Genomic DNA, 17,619 nt, shown 5'->3' on the forward strand with positions numbered 1-17,619 from the left:
CCATCCACCTATTTTTATGCATTTTGCATATGCGCATAAAAAAAACGGTTGATGGAAACGTCATGATGCGCAGAAATTTGAAAATGCGCATAAAACGCAAATGCGCATAACCGAAAAGGATAAACTTTTTATTCATTCATTCATTTTCTTGTCGGCTAAAGAGTCCCTTTATTAATCCGGGGTCGCCACAGCAGAATGAACCGCCAACTAATCCACCAAGTGTTTATGCAGCGGATGCCCTTCCAGCCGCAACCCATCTCTGGGAAACATCCACACACACATTCACACACACACTCATGCACTATGGACAATTTAGCCAACCCAATTCATCTGTACCACAAGTCTTTGGACTGTGGGGGAAACCGGAGCACCCGGAGGAAACAAACACGAACGCAGGGAGAACATGCAGAACCAGCGACCTTCTTGCTGTGAGGCGACAGCACTAGCTGCTTTGCGCATAATCTTTTTATTCGGTAAGAAAAGATGCATATAAACTGCGACTGAAACACTTTTACTGAACAAACTCCAGTATGTGCATATAAAAGGTCATGTGATTTTGCTATAAGAGATCATATGATGATGAAAATGTGTGTGAATGGATAAACCAGCAGGCTGAGCACACTGTAGAACATCTGAACTGATGCTTTGGTCATTCTAAAACACCTTACCGTTTCCGTATTAGTGTATTAGTGACCTCCAGAATCACGAGCGTCTGTGCTCCGCGTCTGACACCTTCAAACGCCACCGCGTGTTCACTGCGTGTCAGGGTTGCCTTCTGAGGTGCAAGTCGTTTATTAAATGAAGAAAAGATTGACGCAGCTTCTCCTACTGCAGCTAACTCAGTGTTCACTGTTGATATTTGGCGCCAGATAATCAGGAAGTCAAGTCAAGTTTATTTATAAAACGCACAACAAGTGCTTACCAATGTTCTGTCCATACATATACACCATCTAAAACAAAGGACAAATACAGCAGACACATGACTCTCATAATAAAAGCCAAAGAGTAAAAGTGGGTTTTAAGACTGGATTTAAAAACAGAAAGGGTTGCAGCCTGCCTAACACGGGGATGAAATTACTCCAAAGCTTGGGGGCCACCCCTGCAAAGGCACGGTCCCCCCTGGTTTAACCTTGCGCGTGGAACAGCCAAAAGTAGATGATCAGTACATCTAAGTGCCCTTGACGGAGTGTACAACTGGATTAATGAGGACAAGTATCTTGCTGCTAGTCCATTTAGGCATTTAAACACCATAACTAACATTTTAAAATGCCTCCTAAACTGTACAGGAAGCCAATGAAGAGAGGCCAGTGTGGGTGTAATGTGCTCCCGTTTGCGTTCCGATGTGACGATTTAGTTCGCTTTGACTCGTTGGATGGAAACGCAGCTTTATTCGCACGACTTTTATGAGATAATCCAGCCTGATCTCACGAGAAAACGCAAGTATTTTACGTTTTGCCAGTTTAGTGGCTAATTCGTACGAATTCGTACGAGTTCAGTCGTACGAAATGGTATGATTTTAAAAAGGAGGCGTGGCACCTGACCCCACCCCTAACCCCATCCGTCATTGGGGGATAAGCAACTCGTACTAAATTGTACGAATTAGATCGTACAAATTCATACGAATTAGCCACTAAATGAAAAAGTTACGAATTGCCGTGAGATTGTGTTGGATAATCCAGTTTTGCGCATAAAGTCCATTCGCATACTTGAGCTAATGCTAAAACTCAACTTTTTAACTCTAGGAGAGAGAAAATTTCAATAGTATCTGGATGCAGCCTTTATGATGCAAGCTGAGACTGCATCACTCAGCGATGCAATGTCAGACACAATGCACTCAAATGGAGCTAGTGACGTCACTGTGACGGGTGGGGTTAGGTGAGCCTATTTAAAAGCATTGGATGCAGCCCAGATTGCACTGCACCAGGTCTGCAGCCAGACCCCTCTCGAAAATTTGCAGAAAAAATCATAAGAATTAAACTGAGTTCTTTTTGAAAAAGTAACAGTGCCTGCTAACACTTTATTTAAAAGCAGCCTTGCTACACAAGCTCTATGTACTTACTATAGTATGCATGATTGCATACAGCTAAACATAAATACATGCAGTGAATTAATAATCCTCAGGAGTTATTGGAGAAAATAAATTGCTTTTCTTAGACTGGAATTAAGTTTTTCTGATTTATTACGTTCCTGCTGAAAAATCCAGCTTAAAACCAGTCTAGGCTGGTTGGCTGGTTGACCAGGCTGGTTTCAGAGGGGTTTTGGCCACTTCCAGTCATTTTCAGCCTGGTCTTAGCTGGTCAGGCTGAAAAATGACCAGCTAAATCCAGCTAAAACCAGCTTGACAGCCTGGTTTAAGCTTGACATGGCTGGTTTTGGCTGGTCATCTCCCAGCCTGACCAGCTAAGACCAGGCTGGAAATGACTGGAAACCAGCCTGGAAGTGGCCAAAACCCCTCTAAAACCAGGCTGGTCGACCAGCTAAAACCAGTCTAGGCTGGTTTAAGCTGTTTTTTCAGTAGGGATATAAAGTAAAAATAATGCATTAATTTCAACTTTATTATTACTTAGCAACAATATCTCATCTGTAATATCCAATAACAGCTGCTAATGTCGGGAATAGGAAGTAAAGTGCTGTAATTTCATTTCTCGAAATGTGTGATGAAATATTCTGGAGTTGTTCTCTTTGAAGTGCACACTGCTACAATCATGCTGCTCCTGTGTGTGTGTGTGTGTGTGTGTGTGTGTGTGTGTGTGTGTGTGTGTGTGTGCGTGTGTGTGTGCAGATGCTTATAGATCTGCACAAACAGACAATCCGGAAAAAGCAGACACAAATAAGTAGCCACAAGTGCAGAATGTTTATCTGATGACCTAGAGAAGTGCACACACACACACACACACACACACACACACACACGCACACACACACGCACACACACACGCACACACACACGCACACACACACGCACACACACACACACACACACACCTTCTCTTGAGTTCTCTGTCACCGTATGTGTGTGTGTGTGTGTGTGTAAAGTTCAGCTCTCAGTTTTCTTCACGGGGACATTTCTCAGGGGGTTTTGTTCGACGGCTTCTCTTACTCTCTGCATTGTAGAGCTTTCATGAGAATTATTCCTGTCAACAACAAAAGGGATTCTTCCTCTGTATTACTGTCATGTTTTCCAGCTCAAAGAGGCAAACAATCTGAAACATTAAACATTTACTTGAAAATAAAAAAATAAATATATTAAATATGACAAGTCACAGATATGTGTTAATGGAATCACTTCAATTTGAAACCACAAGATGTAATATCTAAAGTTTTGCCTCGTTAAATGTATCTTAAGAAAATGTTAATATTTTCTAGCACGCCCTTAACCCTGTGTTGAACATTGAGTGATGTGTTTGTGTTTTAAAGTAAACTTGGTTTAAATATGTTTACGTAACTATTCACACCACCAGTGGGTAGCACAATCGCCTCACAGCGAAAAGGTCGCAGGTGTGTGGGTGTTTCCCAGTGATGGGTTACAGCTGGAAGGGCATCCACTGTGTAAAACATATGCTGGATAAGTTGTTGGTTAATTCCGTTGTAGCTAGCCCAGATTAGTAAAGGGACTCAGCCTAAAAGAATATGAATGATTGAACTCCTCACACCCATTTACTAGCTTATACCTGCTATTATTAAGATATTGACTGCTTATTAGCACTTATAAAGTCTATTTATTATTTTACATTCCTAATCCCAACACCTAAACTACAACTACCTGAATAACTATTACTTAATTAGCAGCTAATTAGCCGTTCATTGATCTAAATTCTTAGTTAATGGTTTGTTAATAGTGCGAATTGTACACTAAAATAAATTAATGTGTGACGGTAAATTTGACATTAAACAAGAAAGGAGATTTTAGGTATAATAGTAATTTTAAAGTAACCCAAATTGGCAATATTATTTTTAAATATGGCAGCGTGGTGGCTTAGTGGTTAGCACTGTCGCCTCACAGCAAAAAGGTCGCTGGTTTGAGTCCTGGCTGGGACAGTTGGTGTTTCTGTGTGGAGTTTGCATGTTCTCCCCGTGTTGGCGTGGGTTTCCTCCGGGTGCTCTGGTTTCCCCCACAAGTCCAAACACATGCGATATAGATGAATTGAGGAAGTAAACTGGCCATAGTGTATGTGTGTGAATGTGTGTATGGGTGTTTCCCATTTATGGGTTGCAGCTGGAAGGGCATCCGCTGCGCGAAACATATGTTGGATAAGTTGGGGGTTCATTCCGCTGTGGCGACCCCAGATTAATAAAGGGACTAAGCTGAAAAAAAAGGAATGAATGAATTTTAAAACATTCACACATTGACTCTTTAAACACTAAAATATCTAAAAAATAATAGCATATCTTCAATACAGAAAGACAAATTTGAGATTAATAGTATAATAGTTTGTATCACTACACTGCTGTTAGTCGTTTAACATTTCTATCATTAACATTTGTCCAATATATTAAATATTTAGTACTTTTAACTTACCTCACGCAACGATAATAACGTCTTGCGACGGATTTCGCGCCTTATGAAGCGTAAACTCCGCCTACTTTGATTTGATTAGTCGGCTCAATCACTTTAACAATGGCTGACTTTTAAACTCCTGTCAGCAAAATATAAACAAGCGCGCAGTTTTATTAAAAAAATCTCTATAAAGCATACGTGATCATCTATTTTCTGATTTCTCTTTCTTTTTGTCATATCAGAGCAAGTCCCTTTAAGGCTAGAGTAATATGTGTATTCTAGTCTTTGTTCAGAGCTTGAATCATAAAAATCAAACCAATGTGTGGTGTTGTTTGCTGTTTTGATGTTGTTTTAATTGTGTCCATATTATGTTGTTTCACTTGTAAGAGATAGTTCAATTTCTCTGTTAAGTTTAAAGGGAATAAATGCATTATTGCAGTGTAATAGTAACATATATTTGGAGAGTTTCGCCATTTTTCTAGGATGTACTTGTGCCTTTTAACTTTGATCATTATTATTATAGCCAAAGATGGCTGACGCATATTTGCTCATTATAATCATCGTGATTAATTATTATCATAGAGCAGATTTCAGTCATTATTTTATTTTCTCATGAGTGTTGGACAGTGCTGCCCTCTCGCGTTCATCAACAATAAGACCTGATGATCATCCGTAAACCTGATCAGGAACTGACTATTTTATTACTCACACTTTAATTGAACTTCACGTTATCTATCTCTCTTGTGACGATTTTAAAGTTGATCTGATCTAAAAACGCGTTATGACTCAGAATATAAAGTTTCTTTGACGCCACATGTGAGAACGCGAGTCCGCGCACGCTCATTGGCTGCAGCCAGGACACTCCGCGCGTTCTGATTGGACCAGCGGCGCAGCAGAAGTTGAGCTACGGAAGCGGAACACATGCGTCGCTGGACGGGCGCTTTAATTCGTTTTCTTGCAGCGATAAACGCGATTACCGGACCCGGTGTGTGCGCGGTGCAGCATGGATGACACGCGGAGGATGTGCGCGTCTCTGCTCGGCTACGTGACGCTGTTATTCGGCGCCGTGAACGCGTTCAGCCCCGCGGACACCGAGTTTACGTTCCTGCTGCCCGCCGCCAGTAAAGAGTGCTTCTACCAGAGCGCCGTTCACAACGGCAGCGTCGAGATCGAGTACCAGGTAACCATGTAAACACTGTACATCACCACAGTCTGCTTCATAATCTAGAAGATCAGCAGAGTGATGTTAGCGGCGGGTTTCAGCTGCTTTAGTTGCTGTGCAGTTAGGCTAGTTAGTCTAGTTTGTGGGTGTGTTTGTGTTTATGCAGATGTCAGATCCTGCATCATATCCGCTATCATCACACGTCCACATCACGCTATTCTCTTACAGATGCTGCTCTATTTTACATATTTAGGAAATAACTGTGATTACACACTTGCCGCCTTGTTGCTAGGATGCTGTGGAGGGTTGCTAGGGGCATACGGCAGGGTCAAGGTAGAGAAGGGATACAGCTGTGGGTACGACCATCAACATTGCATCATTTAGTGACTCTGTACAACAATAATTCAGATTTCTATATTACTTTGAGGGTAGGTGTTAACCCTTATGTGCTGTGGGGGATGTGCAAATCCACTCTGGGCTGATTTTGTGTCTTAATTTGGCCAGAACCCTCTCTGTATGTTTCAGCAAGAAGAATTGTTTTTGCTGATATTATTTTGACACACATTTTGAGAAAATGCTTTGAAATCTTTAAATGAATTCAACGATACACTCTGTATGGAAGCCCATTCCCGCAACTGAATGAAAAAATAAAAATAAATACAATGTAAAAAAAAATTATAAAGTCAGAATTCTGAGTTACAAGTAGCAATTCTGAGTTATAAAGTCGCAATTTTAAGTTATAAAGTCACAATTTTGAGTTATAACGTCACAATTTTGAGTTATAAAGTTGCTATTTTGAGTTATAAAGGCGCAATTTTAAGTTATAAAGTTGATTTTCTGAGTTATAGTCGCAATTATAAGTTATAGTCACAAGTTTGAGTTATAAAGTCGCAATTTTGAGTTTTAACGTAACATTTTTGAGGTATAAAGTCGCAATTTTAAGTGATAAAGTTGCCATCTGAGTTATAAAGTCGCAATTTTAAGTTATAGTCGCAATTTTGAGTTATAAAGTCGCAATTTTGAGTTTTAACGTAGCATTTTTGAGGTATAAAGTTGCATTTTTAAGTGATAAAGTTGCTATTTTGAGGTATAAAGTCGCAATTTTAAGTTATAGTAGCAATTTTGAGTTATAAAGTTGCTATTTTGAGTTATAAAGTCGCAATTTTGAGTTATAACGTTGCATTTTTGAGGTATAAAGTCACAATTTTAAGTTATAAAGTCTCAATTTTGAGTTATATTGTAAATTTTGAGTTATAACGTAGCATTTTTGAGTTATAAAGTCTTAATTTTAAGTTATAGTAGCAATTTTGAGTTATAACGTTGCATTTTTTAAGGTTTAAAGTCGCAATTTTAAGTTATAGTCGCAATTTAAGCTATAAAGTCTCAATTTTGAGTTATAACGTAGCATTTTTGAGTTATAAAGTTGCTATTCTGAGTTATAAAGTTGCAATTTTGAGTTATAACATTGCATTTTTTAAGGTTTAAAGTCGCAATTTAAGTTATAAAGTCTCAATTTTAAGTTATAACGTCACAATTTTGAGTTCTAAAGTTGCAATTCTGAGTTATAAAGTCGCAGTGCTGACTATAATTTTTTTTTTGTACATTGTATTTGTTTATTTATTTTTTATTCAGTGGTGGGAATGGGCTTTCATAACTCTGGGCTTTGTAATGTTCAGGATGAAAACATCCACTGAATTTAACTGAATTGTTTTTTTGGCTTAAATCTGTTAATCAACCTCAGTCCTGATCAAAACTGCTAAATGTTTTTAAGAATCACTCTTTAATTGTCAAATTCATAAATGACGTTACTGATATTGTGGAAAAAACAAAACACAAAATGACGTGTTTTCAATATAAAGAGTAATTGTGGACTGGATTTTTCTACTTTTTTTTCTATTTTGAGTTATAAAGAGGAAACACTCTTTTTGCGTATAAGTACACTTTTCTGACTAACCAACAGAGACTATCGAGTGAGGCAGAATCGGTTATCTGGAATTAGGGCTGGATATCTCAACGTGCACATCTGCAATAGTCACAACACAAGATATGCAATGTTGAGTCTGGATTAGATGACCAGGAGCTACAGAACTGTAATTCTATGGGATTTATGCACACAAAAAAGGTTTTCTTACTTAGAATTTGTCTATTTCTTTCTTCTTTTTTCATTCTTTTATAAGTGTTTTAGCACATCTTAATCTATTTTTATATTATTTGTTTTTAGTTTATTATACTTGTGTCTTTTATTCTTGTTTATGTAAAGCACTTTGTATTGCCACTGTGTATAAAGTGTGCTATAGAAATAAACCTGCCTTGTCTAATCTAAATATCTACATTTCAAAGCAAAAGCAAGCTTATTTTAGGCTTTATATTTATATAAAAGACCACTATAAATGTATCAGAATATTGATTTGTATTATCATGTACTGTAGGAAATTATTTATTTGAATTTCTTTTTATTTTATAATATTTTTTACATTTTATTTTATTCTTTTATTCTTTTTATTTATTTATAATTATTATTATAATTGTTATTAATATTTCCATTTTGCTATATTTTTATCTATTCCTGTTGTAATTGCATTTTAATTTTATTTGTTTACTAATTCATTTCAGCGGCAGTGTTCAAAAACAGGGTGAAAAATTACAACCTTGATTGTACAAAGTGTTTTGTTAAAGCTTGAGAAAATAATCACAAATGTTCTTTTTTTAAAGCAAGCTTATTTTACAGATCATTTTCTTGTTTTTAGAAAGCAAAGTTAAAAACAAAACATTATTTTTCTCTATCTAAGAATTTTTGGATATTTTGGCTAGAAACGAGACAGAGCAAAGTAAGAAAAGCATGTTTAGCATTGTGATTATTCTATTACTCAACCTGAATACTGTTAGACTTCACAGAAAACCATCAAATAGAGATAATTCAACTATCTTGTGAAATATCGCAGAAAAAAAAAACATCACAATCACAGATTTTCCCAATATCCTGCAGCCCTATCTGGAATATAACATTGTTTGTGTGTGTGTGTGTGTGTGTGTGTGTGTGTGTGTGTGTGTGTGTGTGTGTGTGTGTGTGTGTGTAGGTGATCGCTGGAGCAGGTATGGATGTGGATTTCTCCGTCGTCTCTCCTCAGGGAATACACCTGATTTCAGAGTTTCGCCGCTCAGACGGAGTTCACATGTGAGTGCATTAATCCAGCTTATTAATGCTTGGTCATTTCAATTATTTATTCATTTTATTAATAAAAAGAGCTGTTTCCACTGGAGATTCCTGTTGAATTAGCATGCCAGAATCGTCTGCTTTGCTCTGCTAGTATTTTGTTTCAGCTTTTTCTTTAATATTTGTTTTAGGATCCTGAACCAAACAAAATCTGAAATAAAAGTGAAGGATAAGATATGAAACTAGCACTTTAAAGACATCGCTACTTAATATAGAAACAACATGTATACATTTAGGTGAATGCATATTGACACAAATACAGCTGAAGTCAGAATTATTCGCCCCCTTTGAATTTTTTTCTTTTTATTTATTATTTCCTAAATGATGTTGAACAGATTGAGGAAATTTTCACAGTGTGTCTGATAATGTTTGTTCTTCTAAAGAAAGTCTTATTTGTTTTATTTCGGCTAGAGTAAAAGCAGATTTTAATTGTTTAAACACCATTTAAGCTCAATATTATTAGCCCCTTTAAGCGATATTTGTTTTGTATTGTCTCCAGAACAAACCATTGTTATACAATGACTTGCCTAATTACCCTAACCTGCCTAGTAAATAGTGATGTGCGGATCTATACTAAAATACTGATATCTCCGATACCTGCTTTGTACGTTCTAGAATCGATTATCCTATAAAAATACAGATATTTCTATAATTTGAAGCAAATATGTTTTTTATTGGAAGTAGAAACACAGCGGAAAGTAACCACGATTGTCCTAGTTACCCACGATTAACCGGTGGACGTGCAACAACTTTAACTATGAGGTAAACACAAAACACAACTTTCCATCCGGAGCTCCTTCACGGGACTCCACACTCGTAAACAATCGCTCCATCGGGTTCGCGCCATTCGCACAGCTCTCGGTCCCGGCCAGACTCGTCAGAGCTACCAAGCCGACCAATCACAGAGGGTGCGCCGTGTAGTTACATTTTTTGAGAGGTGCACATCAGCGACGCCCACGGCTAGGGCTATGCATCAACTCCGTAGCATACGCATGCATTTGACGCAGAAGTATAAATCAGCCTTTAGGGGTCTTGGGTTTTTTGTGACAATGATAAAACAATGAAAAAAGGTTCAAAACACTTTCATGAGAACCGGATTAACATGTCACTAAATGTAGAAGTCTGAATGTTTTTTTTTAAGATGTTCAGGCAGGCGTTTTAAGATATACATGCTCAATAAATATGTAAGTTGGCTTTTACTATGATAATTCTTCATCAATAAACAAGAATAACCTTTAATATGGTTCATATTCAGTATAAAGTGACACTTTTAAGTACACTACTTGTTACTTTAATTTTCCAGACAGTCATTTTTGGGCAGTATCGGAATGGGATCGGTATCGCCGATATTCGCCTTCATTTTACTTGGTATCTGATCGGAAATCAGAGGTATCGCACATCACTACTAGTTAACCTGAGTACCCTAGTGAAGCCTTTACATGTCACTTTAAGCTGTATAGAAGTGTCTTGAAGAATATCTAGTCTAATATTATTTACTGTCATCATGACAAAGAGAAAATAAATCAGTTATTAGAGATGAGTTATTAACACTATTATGATTAGAAATGTGCTGGAGAAACTGCTCTCCGTTACACAGAAACTGGGGATAAATAAACAGGGGTGCGAATAATTCTGACTTCAGCTGTATGTCAGTGTTTTTAGAGGGAGATTTCTTCACATTATTCCATATTACATCAAATCAAGTCACTCTTTGTAAATGAAGCTGGCTTTGATTCTCAGATTGGTGTGATTGTTCTGTGCAATATTATAGATCTATAGTTTCACAGCAGATTCGAATTGAAATGTTGTTTTAAAAATAAGTGTAAGCAATGTGAACGTTTGTGCTCAGCAGTGATCATTTAACAACCCTCAGAGCTCAGGGCTGGGCTTTCAGTAAAAGTGTTAAATGTTAAAGTCAGTTTCTGTCGGGAAAAGAAGATCATAATTTCAGAAGAACGACTGGCTGATTACTCGTGTGTGATTGGCTGTTGTTTGTCGCAATTTGTTGTTTACCCACATCTGATTGGTTGATTCTTGCAGCATCATGTTATTTACTTGTGTGATTGGCTGTTTACATTGTTTGCTCTTGTCTGCTTGTGGCAGTATGTCATTTACTCACCTCTGATTGGCCGTTGTGTTCAGGGTGGAGCCCACAGAGGAGGGAGACTATCAGATCTGCTTTGACAACACCTTCAGCAGATTCTCCGAGAAGATGGTGTTCTTCGAGGTCATCCTGGACCATCCGTCCAATGACGCTGGAGCTGACGACGAGTGGGCGGGGCTAGGCGAGCCAGAGAGCATATTAGAATATAAGCTGGACGACATCAAGGTGAGTCTGAAGTTAAGGTTATATATAGTGTACACTCAATGAGTATGCATGATGACATGTATGCATTCATTTGACTGGCTTGAGCTGAGTCACTGAACATGAGAAGTCCTTCTGCATATGCTCGATTCACATCATCTCAAATGTGCAGGAGTCCATGGAGACGGTCCACCGGCGTCTGGAGCGCAGTCGGCAGATGCAGACCTTCCTGCGGGCGTTCGAGGCGCGAGACAGGAACCTGCTGGAGGATAACCTGTGGCGGGTCTCCTTCTGGTCCTGCGTGAACCTGCTGGTGCTGCTGAGCGTGGCCTTCATCCAGGTGTACACACTGCGCCGGCTGTTCGACGACAAGCGCAGAGTCTACACGTAAAACACGCAGCGGGGGGACGGAGAGAGAGCAGTGCCTTCACAAACACACTGAGCGCTCTTGAAGACGCTGGACTTCAGTTTATGATCATTGATAGTTTCTTATAAAGCTGTGGAGAGAAATTCAGTACGAGAATCTGCTAACTTCAGAACGCATCGCTATCATCTCTCTTTAATCCATTCTGAGCTTCGTTTCTAACAGCAGAGGGCGCTCTAGGCTAATTTACAACAGCAGACGGCGCTCTAGGCTATTCTATAACAGAAGAGGGCGCTCTAGTCTAGTTTCTAAAAGCAGAGGGCGCTCTAGGCTAATTTAGAACAGCAGACGGCGCTCTAGGCTATTCTATAACAGAAGAGGGCGCTCTAGTCTAGTTTCTAAAAGCAGAGGGCGCTCTAGGCTATTCTATAACAGCAGAGGGCGCTCTAGTCTAGTTTTAAACAGCGTACGGTGCTCTAGGTTAAACAGCAGAAGGCGCTCTAGTCTAGTTCTAAACAGCGTACGGTACTCTAGGTTAGAGTTAAACAGCAGAGGGAGCTCTAGACCAGTGGTTCTCAAACTTTTTTCACCAAGTACCACCTTAGAAAAAAATCGTCTCTCCAAGTACCACCTTACGACGCTATTTTTTAACCAGTATTAAAAAATAGCATCGTAAGCCTAATTAAGCAGCTACAGGTGTGCACAGTTTTAAAACGATGCAGATTACTTCCTATTAGTAAGAATATGTATTATTGTCAGTCACTTTAAACATTTGAAATAGTCTGAACATTAACTGTGCTTGCAGATAAAAAAAATAAACTTTTAGTTAAAATGTGCTTTTAAAAGTTCATAAAAAAATGGTGCTGTTCTTAAAAAGTAAAAAGAAAACTGCTGTACTTAAATCTAAAGTATGCATAGTAGCCTATTCATCAAAAGCTGAAAATGCTGCTTTGACCTTATAAATATAGGCTATATGTCATATTCATACACTTTCAGACAAATCTTTTAGTAAATAATTTTTAGTAAATAATACTAATATTAGGTAAAAGTACAAATTACTCTTTTAAAAAGTACTAGTTGGTTACTTTTGAAAAAAAAAATCTGATTTTCATTATGAAATCACTTTTTTTTTAAGTGTAAACCTGATTTAATGGTTTGATTGCTTACATCCCAAAGCTACATGTATAATTTGCACTAACAAAGGAAGTATAGTAAATTTTTCCTTTCATGACAATTAATCTTTTTCAATAGCACTGGTAAAACTACCAAATAATCTTTAAGGCCATAGAGACACTTTTTGCCCATTTTTAAAAATATATATTTAAGCTTTGAAAGGTTAAATTAAAGTATATGGTAAAAAGATTTAAATTTAGCCTTTTATTTACATATTTTACACTATTTTCTTTACAATATGGCAAATTTGTTTCTAAAATAGCTGTACATCACATGTAGATTTTATTTTACACTTGATCTTAATCTAAAATAGAAACGTAAAAAAATACAAGTACACTGTCAGTAAAAAAAAATAAAACAATTGACTTCATTTTACTTGAGGTATTTGAAATATGACGACACTACATTTATCAAAGCAGTGCTTTAAGAGCCTTATTGTAAATTGTGATAAATAATAAGTACGCTAACAATGGATTGCTTTGACCTGTAATGCTTTAGGACAGATCAGAATGCAGCTAAATGTATAAATCACACAAATACCTCATCCAGAAACATTTCCAGCATAATTATTTTGTCGTAAAGAAATAAAAAAAAATTTCCACCTTTGCTAAAAGTAAGTTTCACTTCACAACACAGCCAAATAAGAAGACCATTAGCATTGTCATCGATCATGTATCAATCTATTTCTAAATATTTGATAACTTTGAATACTTTTGACTAAATTTAGTCAAGGAGCAAAGATAAATAATGTCTACTTTAATAGTGGAAAGATCGCGATTGTATTCTATCTGAGCACACACGCGATCATGAGAGCACTTGCAGTTCATTTGAAAAAAAAAAAGCCTATTTAAAAGATCGCATATCTGTTTTAGCGATTTGTGTACATGAATGCGCTCTCGTGTTAAAATAAAGCACTCGCCGCATTTGCAGAAATGAGTAATTGCGCAATACCTTCATTCCCGCGCCGCCATTCAGACTGTGTTTAGAGGAGTGACAGGTCAGAGGCGAGTCGACTGGCTGTCGGAGAGCGAAACGTGTATGAAGATCATCAAATAGGCAGGAAATAAGTCCGCGGTTAAATTACTCTGCTAGACATCTCTGTAGTGAAAACATCCGAGAAGCATTATTCCAACAAAACATTTGTTTTTAAGTTGTTTTTTCTGTCTCTGCAACACAGAAAGCCTTTGTCCCGCCCTTACGTTTCACGCAACTAGACAAGGTCGACTGTGATTGGCCACTTTTCATGTCAGTCAAATCACACTTCAGAATCAATTCTTAAACTTCGGAAACTGATTTTCAGCAGCTTATGACACAATGCACTAAAATAAACACTCTAAGCACAGCGTTGTGATCGTACGCTTCACAAAACAGCCAATGCTGATTACATCAATGTTATATTACGCATTAAAGGATTAAAAGTGTTAATTGTTTCTTTCATTTTTCAGCGATTCCTCCGCGTACCACTAGGAGGAAGCCCGCGTACCACTAGTGGTACGCGTACCACAGTTTGAGAACCACTGCTCTAGACTATCTTTTAAACAGCAGATGGCGCTCTACGCTAGACTTAAACAGCGGATGGCGCTCTAGGCTAGAGTTAAACAGCGGATGGCGCTCTAGGCTAGAGTTAAACAGCAGATGGTGCTCTAGGCTAGTTTTTTAAACGGTACAGAGCGCTCTAGGCTAATTTAAACAGCAGAGGGCACTCTACACTAGTTACTAACAGCAGATAAGCTATTGTTGAACAGCAGATGGTACTCTAGAGCAGGTGGTGCTCTTGACTAGTTTATAACATCAGATGACACTAAGAGTTTTAAACCAGAGGACGCTCTATGCTAGTTTATAACAGCAGATGGCACTCTAAGCTAGAGTCAAACAATAGATTGTGCCCTAGGCTAGTTTATTACATGAGATGACGCTGCTCTAGGCTAGTGTTGAACAGCAGATGGTGCTCTAGGCTGGTTTTTAAACAGCAAAAGGCACTCTATGCTAGTTTATAACAACAGATGCTGTTCTAGGCTAGAGTCAAACAGCAGATGGCGCTCTAGGCTAGTGTTGAACAGCAGATGATGCTCTAGGCTAGTGTTGAACAGCAGATGGCGCTGTAGGCTAGTGTTGAACAGCAGATGGTGCTCTAGGCTAGTGTGCACTCTGAACACTCTTGTAAACATTTCCTAAATGTATTCATGATCATTTTAGTCAATGTGTTTCCTGTACAGACTGGAGGCTGTTATTAAAGCTAGAGCGCCCTCTGTTGGTTAAACTGAGCTCAGACTGTGCTGGAGAGAGATCAGCGCTGCGTTTTGAACTCCTCAGAGTTGACGATTGAATGTTTTCTCCGCAGCTCTAGTGCTTTAGTCATTTCTGCTGGGGAGACGATGCTTTGGGAGATTGTGTGATGTCGGCACAAAGGGAATCTTCTGTACAGCTCTGATTTTTTTAAAGACTTTTACACAATAAAACTAATAAAAAGGCTTGTATATTTGTAGATGGTGGTGTTCGCCTTCAGTGTTTAGCTCCAGCACTCAGACTAATATACAGTGCGCAGCACTAATAAGTACACCCCATTAGTGGAACATGTTTATCTATTTCTCAGAGAATACAGCAAATAATGGATGGAGGGTGACTTAATCAGCAGATGTGGTGTTCTAGTTAAACAGCGTTCAGTGATTCACAGGGAAACTCTGCACTCGCTGCCTGTAGCGTTCACTTACATTCTGCTCACTATCCTCCTCGGCCTGCTCTTAATGTTGATTCTGTAAAATGTCAGACACACACAGTGAAAATGGAGCTGATGAAGTGTCCATCTTTACTACAGCTCATGACGGACATTTCTCAGAGAGGGAATAACAGAACTCTTCCCTGAGCCGCTGTGATCGATGACTCTCGCTTGTTGCCTGCGACAGCGCTGATGTCATGTTGACAGTGGAGTATCGTGTTTGATTCATACTCTTAATCAGGTCTTGGTGTGTGTGAAAAGTACACCCTTCGTAAACTCATCAGTCATATACAGACAGAGGAAATGTGGGATCTGTGTCTGTTCTAATGGCAGATTTTGGAATTGGGCCCTTGTAACATTACCAGTACTCTCTGTTTTCCTTTACGATTTTATAATCACAGATGTGTGAATTTTATTCACGCACAAAATATTTATGATAGTGATTTTATTCCATATATTAACGCCTAATCGTATTGTTTAATACCAGCCCTTTTTACAGCACCGTACAAATGTATTTCGCAAGCACAAGCTCTAGTGTGAGCGCAGCTAAAGTCGATTTAGATCAAAAATGTCTGCTGAAAGACTAATGTAAATATAATTTCCATCACTTTTCCAAAACTTTATGGGTTTTTCTGGAAAATGCGGTGTCAAAATTCCATGACCATTCCAGGATTTCCTTTACCGTATGAACCCTGTTATTACCCTGAACTACCTCAAAACTGTTTGGAAGCATTAAAAGTGTCCAAGAAGATGTCCAAAATCTTTACACGCATTGCCTCAGAGACTGTTTAGACCAGTGGTTCTCAAAGTGGGGGTCGGGACCCCCCGAGGGGTCGCGGAGCAATGAAGGGGGGTCGCCTGGTGATTTCCAAAAATCTATTTATTTTTATTAAACCATAAGAATTAACATATTTTATCCATAACTATACTGAAAATAAAAATAGTCGTTTATAGTTACTATATACTATATAGTTACTATAGTAGTTTATAGTTACTAGTTCTATTGGATTGCGACCCCTGGGGTAATTACATTATATTAAAGGCAGCAATAGCGTCAGATGCATTTTGATTTTATAACATCAGGTTATACTTTCTGGCTCATTTAAAGCACTGACACAAATTTAATTGGTGTGTCTGCGTCATTGCATGCAAGGTTTCTGTATTCATAACCACCTCCGAGGATATTGGGGGTCACGAGTCACTGGCATTGTTATTTTGGGGGTCGCGGGCTGAAAAGTTTGGGAACCCCTGGTTTAGATGACGTCACTGATGAGAAGATGACGGATATTTATGACCGAAATGACCTTAAACACCCAGCAGACACGAGACGTCAACATGACCTCAGATTGATGTTGTCATGTCATGGGGACGTTGCATTTTGTTGGGAAATAAAAATTGGGTTGATGTCAGAACTCAACGTCAAGGTCCAACCTAAATTCAACCAAATATCAACGTCGAATGATGTTACAGCTTGAAGTGTGAATGTTACCACTATGACGTCTATCAGATGTTGGATTTTGGTTGCCATAACTGACGAATAAATAGTATTTGATGTCAAAATGACGCTGGTTTAAGATGTTGGCTCGACATCGGATTTTAGTCACTTTCTAAAAACCTGTAATCAACTTAATATCAACGTCACTATCGGGCTTCAAAATAATGTTGCCCTTAGACGCTGGCTAGACCTTGAATTTTGGTCACCTGACATCACAACCTAAATCTAACCTAATATTAACGTCTTCTGACGTTGTGTGCTGGCTGGACAACTATATGCACTACAGAATGTTACGTTTACACACACACATGCACAAATGACATGTAAATGCATCAGCTTTATACAGTGTAATACTCACTACTCTTGAGTACTTTTGAAAGCTCTACACTTCACTCATACTTTGAGTAATATTTACAGCAGACACTTTTATCATTTTTAGGCAAGTAATGTTAGTTTTACTGGAGTATGATTGTCTAATACTCTTTCCACCACTGATAATATTAGACTAGATGTTCTTCAAGACACTAGTGTTCAGCTTAAAGTGACATGTAAAGGCTTCACTAGGGTAATTAGGGTAAAGTTAATGTAATTAGGCAAGTCATTGTATAACAGTGGTTTATTCTGGAGACAATCAACACTAAAATTGCTGAAGGGCGAATAATATTGACCTTAAAATGGCTTTAAATAATTAA

At 38.2% G+C, this 17,619-nt stretch overlaps 1 protein-coding gene across 2 annotated transcripts; it reads left to right on the forward strand.

Annotated features, from left to right (window-relative positions):
• The first annotated feature begins 5,384 nt into the window (after positions 1-5,384).
• On the forward strand, positions 5,385-15,199 carry tmed1b (transmembrane p24 trafficking protein 1b). Of its 2 annotated transcripts, none has more exons than XM_073949182.1 (5): positions 5,385-5,678; positions 8,738-8,835; positions 11,017-11,203; positions 11,352-12,111; positions 14,223-15,199. In XM_073949182.1, the coding sequence occupies exons 1-4, from the start codon at positions 5,502-5,504 to the stop codon at positions 11,568-11,570; spliced, it is 681 nt and encodes a 226-aa protein (XP_073805283.1). In that variant the 5' UTR covers positions 5,385-5,501; the 3' UTR covers positions 11,571-12,111; positions 14,223-15,199.
• Positions 15,200-17,619: the final 2,420 nt, after the last annotated feature.

The sequence above is a fragment of the Danio rerio genome, chromosome 1, assembly GCF_049306965.1.
Source record: "Danio rerio strain Tuebingen ecotype United States chromosome 1, GRCz12tu, whole genome shotgun sequence".
Classification (NCBI taxonomy): domain Eukaryota; kingdom Metazoa; phylum Chordata; class Actinopteri; order Cypriniformes; family Danionidae; genus Danio; species Danio rerio.

Coding starts and splice junctions, on each gene's coding strand:
- tmed1b (XM_073949182.1), top strand. CDS start 5,502: ATGGATGACACGCGGAGGATGTGCGCGTCTCTGCTCGGCTACGTGACG. Junction 5,679..8,737: donor GCGTCGAGATCGAGTACCAG/GTAACCATGTAA, acceptor GTGTGTGTGTAG/GTGATCGCTGGAGCAGGTAT. Junction 8,836..11,016: donor CGCTCAGACGGAGTTCACAT/GTGAGTGCATTA, acceptor CGTTGTGTTCAG/GGTGGAGCCCACAGAGGAGG.